This window comes from Morone saxatilis, unplaced genomic scaffold, assembly GCF_004916995.1.
Source record: "Morone saxatilis isolate NCDOM2014 unplaced genomic scaffold, NCSU_SB_2.0 Contig4, whole genome shotgun sequence".
NCBI classification, from domain to species: Eukaryota; Metazoa; Chordata; class Actinopteri; family Moronidae; genus Morone; species Morone saxatilis.
Genome location: NW_023339984.1, coordinates 6,017,214 through 6,024,858, shown reverse-complemented (window position 1 = coordinate 6,024,858; position 7,645 = coordinate 6,017,214). Strand labels below are relative to the sequence as shown.

At 40.8% G+C, this 7,645-nt stretch overlaps 1 protein-coding gene across 1 annotated transcript in view; it reads left to right on the top strand.

Annotated features, from left to right (window-relative positions):
- The window catches only part of plcb3 (phospholipase C, beta 3 (phosphatidylinositol-specific)), a 48,829-nt gene that overhangs the window by 11,702 nt on the left and 29,482 nt on the right, over positions 1-7,645 (top strand). Inside the window, exon 2 of the mRNA XM_035675606.1 lies at positions 4,062-4,148. Within this exon, the coding sequence (XP_035531499.1) occupies positions 4,062-4,148 (87 nt within the window). The remainder of the gene's footprint in view (positions 1-4,061; positions 4,149-7,645) is intronic.

The following is a 7,645-nucleotide window of genomic DNA, read 5'->3' as shown; positions in this document are numbered from 1 at the left end:
CATGGCACACAGGCCTCAGGTGTGTCCAGTTTGCTGACGACCCTCTGCCACGCCCACTTAAAGTACCTGCACAGAAAGACAAGCCACACAACCAGGAACAGGAAGACAAGGTGGAGTGGGTCGTCACAATGGGCACCATTTACTCAATTCTACTCAAAGCCCCTACAAGGAACTTTCACTTTGTGTTGATTCTGGTGGCCCCTGTGGTGGTGTTTCCACCGCCTTGTTTCATTGATTGGCAGGAATCAACTGTATAGAAATAACCAATCTTCTTGCTAATGATCTTGTTTGTTAATGTAGGTCATATAGAGGCATCAGTATTAAATTGAGACTGTTTAATCAGTTAAAGACTCGACCCTTGTGGGTTTAACAAATTGTTAAAGATGAGGGGTTTTTGTCATTATAAGGTTGCCTATAGCGAGGAAACAGCTGTAAAAATGTGACGTGAGGTTGCTCATACTGTTCCACTTACACGCTGTCATCACCATCTTTAAATTTAAGACAGTGTAGTTGAATGGAAACTGGCCAGGTTGGAGAGTCATTGACTTTTAAAGTAGAGTGAAGCCCTTTCTGAAATGGATTAGAGTTGAATCTGTCAGAGGAGTGTGCATAATGCATATTCTGTTTTTTTTGTGTGTTGACCAGTTACAGCAAAGAGTACCTGGAATTCATAGTCTCTTTTGCCTGCATTGCCCAAGCCTGGCATTTTGATTTGCAAATGATTTGCAGTAAATGCATTAGTAGAAAGCACAGTTGATAATAAGGATGGAGGTTGGTTGTGTTTTCAGCACTTTGGCTGTAGGAACATCTGGACCTTTGCCGTTTTTATTGTATTCACCTTCTGTTGTCTTAGAAAATCAAACCTAGCAGACAAAAGATGAATAAACATAAGTTGTTATGGCTGCCCGATATGCAAGCTCGGGGTATACTGCTGCAAGTTAAAAAACTGGTGACACCAGTTGAAAAGAGCATCTGACATCAGGTCACAGCTTTAAGATGGTAATCACAGTGTGAAATTGGAGTTGTACGGTTTTCCACTGGTTGCAGTGAGTAAATACAGGTCACAAGTTCAGTCATTTATAGTGCAGAGTCGGCTTCACATTTGAAGTTAAACTCAAAGTTAAGCTGTCATTCTATCACTGGGATTTATATGAAAGCATAGCGACATATCCCAGTAACATCCCAGCTGGTTGGTGAGTGGAGCGTCTTGTGTATCAAAGTAGTCTCATGGATGCACACAGTTTACAAAACCTAAATTTACTGCTGCTTATTAAAGTCTCATGATGTGGTTGGATTCCGTCCTCTCTTCTTCTGCTTCTGATCTTTTGTTTTTTTTTCTTTTTCAACCTTCACCCTTTCTTCTAATCCCACTCCCATCCATCTTTGTCTTTCGCAAACCCTCTCTCTGTTTCTTCTGTCCTTATCCCAATCCAAACATCTCCCTCTCCTGCTAACTCCTCCTCCGTTAGCCGACCTTGGAGCCTAAACTCAAGGTATGTTTAGTTTAAATTGTACGTTTCTCAAGGAATGGGGCACAAGTTCAAACTAAGAAGACTTCTGTAAGGAATAGGTCAACATTAAGGGAAATACACTTGTTTGCTTTCTTGTGGTGGAATAGATGGAGCCTGATAGCATAAAGACTGAAACTGGGGGGACAGCTAGCCTCAATAATTAATATGCTTTATGTTACACATAAAGGTTTAAACAAAATAGATATATTGTGTTAATTAGTTAGCTTTACATGTGCTGGTAGGCAGATTTTGTTACATTGGGACCAATGATTGGGACAAAGCCAGGCTAGCTATCTCTCAGTTTCAGTCTTTATGCTAAGCTAAGCTAACCTGCAGTGTGTTCCTATCAAACTATTTCTTTAAAACCTATATTTCCAATGAGATATGAACATTGAATATAATTTCAGTTTCGTAGTTGATCATTTTCATCAAGATTTTTGGATATGGTGTACGTCTGTCTCCCACATCACCTCGAGTTTGGATTATGAGTTTATAAAACACTATAAAAGAATAATTTGTATTCTCTCTCCACAATGTATTTATTTAATTGAGGGATGCAGTTATTAATTGATTTTTGTACCTGTTTTACAACCTACCAATGATTATCCCTCCATTTAAGGCAAGCATCATTATTGTGAGTATACACGAGTAGAATAGTCCTTTATGGAGTCATGTAAAGTGATAATTTAATGCTGGGGCAATCTCTTGTCTTTGCTTCAGGGCTATGTTTGTTAAGCAGAATTTAAACTCATTCAATCTTGAGTGAATATTCAAATGTTCAGCATTGACCATTTGAGCTTTGTTAAAAGCATGTCATTTTATTTGTTCTACCCCACATTAAGAAATACTGTTTGTATGTGGTCAGTGGTTGGTTGTTTGTGTGTTGCGTGTTGTGTTGATCGTGCTGTTGATACTCCTCTCATAGTATGTCAGTGGGAAAGTTTTCTGTGGGTTGCCAGGCAGATCTTTCTCTCTCTTCCCATTTGATGGCGACGATGATGCTGATATTGATGCTCATGACGACATGTGTACATGAGTCATCTGTCACTGTAATAACAAACAATCTGAATCATCATCGTTGTTTCCCAGGATGTCTGGATGGTATGTTTGTGTGTTGGGCCAGAGTATGACCGCTTACTACTGTAATTACAGAGCCAGTAGCTCTGTGTGTGTATGTGTGTGCGGTCATGGTATCTTGCGTATGACTCCATAATGATGATGCTAATGACATGTTGATGCTGGCTCCTTTGCCATCATTATGCTGCACATGAATGAGCTCATCATGCTGGCCAAACTGTGTGGTTTCCAGCATTGAAACAGCTGTTGCACGACACGTGCGCACGAACGCACAATATCCCTGTCTGTCTTTCTGTCCATCTACAATCCCTTAATGGCAAGGCACCATAAAACAGCAGGTACAGCCACTGCTGCCATAAACAGCTTATTTCATATCACACGGTCCTCATACATTGCTGTGAGACTTCTGTGAAGAGAGTAGCTGCTGCAATACAGCTCATCTACATCAGAAGTTAAGTTGTTTTCTTAAGTACAGCTCGGGAACAAAGTGGATCACATGGCTCCTCGAGAAACCTGCTGCACATCACAAGAAGACTACGTCTCATCTTAAATGTAATGGTGTACAAGGTGGCCAAGCAGAAAAGAGCCCATGACTCATCCAGGAATCCAGTGTGTAGTGTTCAGAAATACTGAGGGATTTGGTGCTTAAATTAGATTATGGTTTCATACAACCTGGGTCTTATTTTCACAAGTTTGGCCCTATTACTATCACTTGAATTGAGTACTTCCTCAAATACGTCTCAGATGGTCTTGCTTATCTATTCAGCAGCATGCCTTGCCAGTTTTCTCCGTTCAGCGTTTGTGAAGAGAACAATAGCTTTGTTTACTGAAGGTACAATGGGGCGTACAATCGGTCAGATGCATGGTGCTTTTTAGGAGTGCCTTTTGCTTGAGTACTAGGCTTTGCCCGTTGTTGTTATACGCTGTATTCTGAATTCCAGCAGGTCATTACAGATTGAATGCTGTTTTTTCTCTCACGGTCGATTAGTAATGTGACAACCATTACCTGCTATTAACAAGATAATTGCTTGAATGTAGGAACATTGCTAAAAAGTTACCAGACTGGTTAAGAGACATTAGCAGTCAAATTAAACACAAATCTCAGACTAACTTCCTGGTTTAATTGTAACATACCGTACTTCACAGTTGTGTGCATATAGATTATAGATTATAGATTATAGTGGCATTTTAGGTGTGTTCACTTTCAGTTAGATTATGTAGCTAAACTCATGTTTTTGCCCTGTCAGACATCCCTGTAACGACACTGCCATGTTCCCAGACAACAGCAATTAGTTTGGATAGAACAATGTTATCATAGCCAACAGAATTAACGGCCAAAACTCTGAAAATGAAACCCAAGTTGTCCTTTTAAGAGCTTTATGTGCACTGACTACTGGTTATAAAATTGGGGCTCACTTTTTCTTATTGTTGTGTGCTTGTCCCACTAACATCTCCATTTCTCTTGTCGTCTAGGAGCCCAACAGCGGGCCCCCCACCCTGGTAACCCTGAAAGTTGACCCAGATGGATTCTTCCTCTACTGGACTGGAGGGTCCAACCTGGTGAGACACACACACGCACGCACACACACTGGTTGGTCTCAAAGGAGGCCAAATGGACTGTTGCCCATCTCACAAGTATCCACAAAAACAACAGACATGATCAAATACAAATGGGCCACTCTAAAGCAGAACCACAATGGACTTTTAATGCACCAACATGAGTGCCAATATGGATATTACACTTGTTATTTGTTTACTTTCACTCTGCCACATAGCTGCACTCCTTCTTCTTTCAGCTATTTCGGCTGTGTTTCCAGATAGCCGGTTCTTCCTCCTCTCCCTTTGTGTCTCTTACTCTTATCATGGTTTTATCCAGTCCATTAGTTCAGCCAAAATGGGCTTCATCAATTTGTCCCGGTCTTGTTTGCCTCCTCTTTCCCCTGTTCCTGCTTCTCCCTGATGTCTTTGTGGTCTTCATCCTTTTAGCTGTCCGTCTCTTTAACTCCATCCATCTGTGCTTCCCAACAACCCGCCCCTCCCCTCCATATCTTTGGTGGCTGTGCTTAAGCCATTAGTTTAGTAATATTGGATTTTGGGCATTTAGCCGACATAATTAGAGAGAAGCAATAGGCAGTGAGTCAGCAGGATGTAGGGTTTTGAGATTTTCATTGTGGTTGTGTAGCGCAAATATATTAACAGTATTTTATTTGAATATTCATTTCAATACCAAATTCGATGATATTAATCTTTGCATTTTCATAAACAAATCCTGTATACACTGTGTTTTTCTGTGTTTTTGCCTTCTATCTCTACTACTTTGTTTTGTGTTGTCTCCTCTCTACCCTTCCATTCATCTGTCCATCTACTGTATGTGTGATGTTGTCCTGGTCAGGACATTTTGTGAGGCCTCTTGGATCAAATTACATTTCAGAGCAGCTCAATTAACTCACCCCGCCTCCCCATCTCTCTCTATGTTTTTCTCCTTTTCGCTCTCTCACACACGGTCCCTCATTTTATTCTTGGCTGTCCATTTATCCAACAGGCATGTATGGAATGACCTGTTGATAGCCAATATTATCACTGCGTTGTGTCCGTGTGTGTCTCTGTGTGTACATATGTATATATGTGTGTGTATGTACATATCTGGGCCAGAGCACACGTCACCCTGTCTGTCTGCACGTGTGTCAGCATGTGTTCATGCACTCACATAACAGACAGATGCTTTAAATACTCATTTTATCCTGATGTCTTTTCTTTTGCCTGCACATGCGCGGGGGTATGTGGTATTGAGATAATAGGCCATTTGTCGCCGGAGGTGCAACTGTGACACTGTTTAGCAAAGAGGCAGACCGTCAGTCCTTAAATCTTTTTATCGTGATGATGATGAAGCCGCTTTGCACAATGGCTGCACAGCAGTTTTATAAAGACACGCAACGTGGAGCAAGCGGGTTGTTTTGAATGTCAAATGTCACAACATGTCAGTTGTAGAGTCGGATGAAGAAAGAACATAATCATGTGTTAAGATCAGCCATTTTTCAAATCTCTGTATTAGTTTTAAACATACACAATACCAGTAGTGTAAATAGTCAAAAGTGTTTTGTGGTAATCTATTGCAAACCCTCGTGCAACCCACTCCCCACCAGTTTCTGCTCCCTTCCCTTTGAAGGTCAGATCCTCAGATCAGCGTTTTATAAACTGAATGTGATTGCAGAAATTTGGGTGAAATATCTCTTCATCTTACTGGGAAGTGTTTGCTTTCTTGGCTCCAGCCATGCAAATTATTAATTTTCATATGTCAGATTTTATCTAGAAACTAAAACAATTCCTAAGTCAGTGCAACTTCCGCCCTGCTTCCCTGAAAACTCAAGGAAAAGGCAGTGCCACCTCATTTGCCTTATGTGCTGCAATGTTTGGTTTTTCTTTCATTACTTGCTTACTTACTGCTTTTGATCTTTGTTGTTGTTGGCGTGACTGAGCTGGATAATGGTCACTGTTCTTTCTTCAGTAGCGGGAATGCCGCTCACTGTTGGCCACATCCAATGATATATGCCTCAAAACATCCAGACCACCCAGGCCAAATACAGGGAAATGTGGGTATTTAGACTGGTAGAGACAGGGTCAGAGACTGGCAGTGACCAATAATGGTAGTTCCGTTTTTGTTATTTGAATGTCCAAAAAGTTTTATATTGCCACTTTTTCTGTCACTACTGTGCTGTTTTTGAGCTGCACTTCCCAGACATCACTTGTCAAACTGTGTGGCTGGTGCTGTGACGTCTGTTTCTTCAACTTTTCTGTGTATTAAATTTCTAGAATGACGCAGGTTTAAATCTGGCTCAGAAGATCTGGACAGACCGCCTTTTCGGGTCTAATGAAGCGTCACTTCACTGTCAAAATAAGCTCACCTGAATATGGACTGAGGCTTTACAGAAGTCCTATTTCACAGTGAACGGCTGGTGACTTCAGTGATCCCAGAGTGAAGCTTTAATTCAGCGTTGTGGCTCCCCAGGAGATTTCCAAGCGGAGCTGAAGAGAAAGAGGACACGGCAACACAGATATCCAGCTATTATTAATGAGAACAGTTAAATACGCTTTTACACAGATGACAAGGGTATTCTGGATGGAACCCATTTCTCTGAATAGAGGTACCCGAAATATTTAATCTCCAGTGCAGTTTTTATCTTTGCTGCTCTGCTTTTATTACTTTAGGTGTCAAACGATGCAGTTGAGTTTTCAACTAAGGATGTCCAGCTTTTATTGAAGGAGTCGTTCCATCCTGAGGTGATCAAGATGTATTGTATCTGCTTTGTGAAATAGAGGATACCCGTGGTCAGTGAGTGGCTCTGGAGCTGGCTCACTAAAGTCATTTTTAGAATCTCAGCAAAGACATACAAGGGGGCCAAAAGTCTATAACCCAAAAATGTCAGAAGAACTTTTTTTTTTAAAGCTCAACTTTAGATGAGAGGATAGAAACTCAGCTGACTTTATCAAGGTGAGAAGGATGCAGCACTGACATTGCATTTTATTTAGCACAGACACACATAAATCCATAAAAATAACCCCCCCCCCCCAAAAAAAAACCATTTAACTATAGTTTTGTAGAGGCAAGACCACATTGCTAAACCCTGCATTAGAATGTAAGCCTCATTTGCCCTACAATTGCAAAATCAATGTAATTTCAAAATTATCATAATGATGCAATGCAAAATAAAACTCAGTCCTGTAAGATCTGCGTTGTGCACAAAGTTACCTTATTTAGTGTCAATAAAAATCTGTAATTCACAGCTTATTTAGTTATTGTGAAAATGTCAATAATTTCTGCTTTGTCAAACAGTAAACAAACCGGATTTGTGTTCCAAAAGCAGAAACTTGTTAGGATTTTAGTTTAAGTACTCGGTTGTGTTGTCTCTCGCTTTGGCTGGAATTATGGTTATCTGAATATACGCTTAAAGGAATAGTTTGGGTATTTTGCGGGGGGGGGGTTGTATTTAGCCTTAGTCGGCGTATTATCTGCAGAAGACGGAGAAGCAGCAGGTAAGCAGAGCAATGCACTGCTGTGG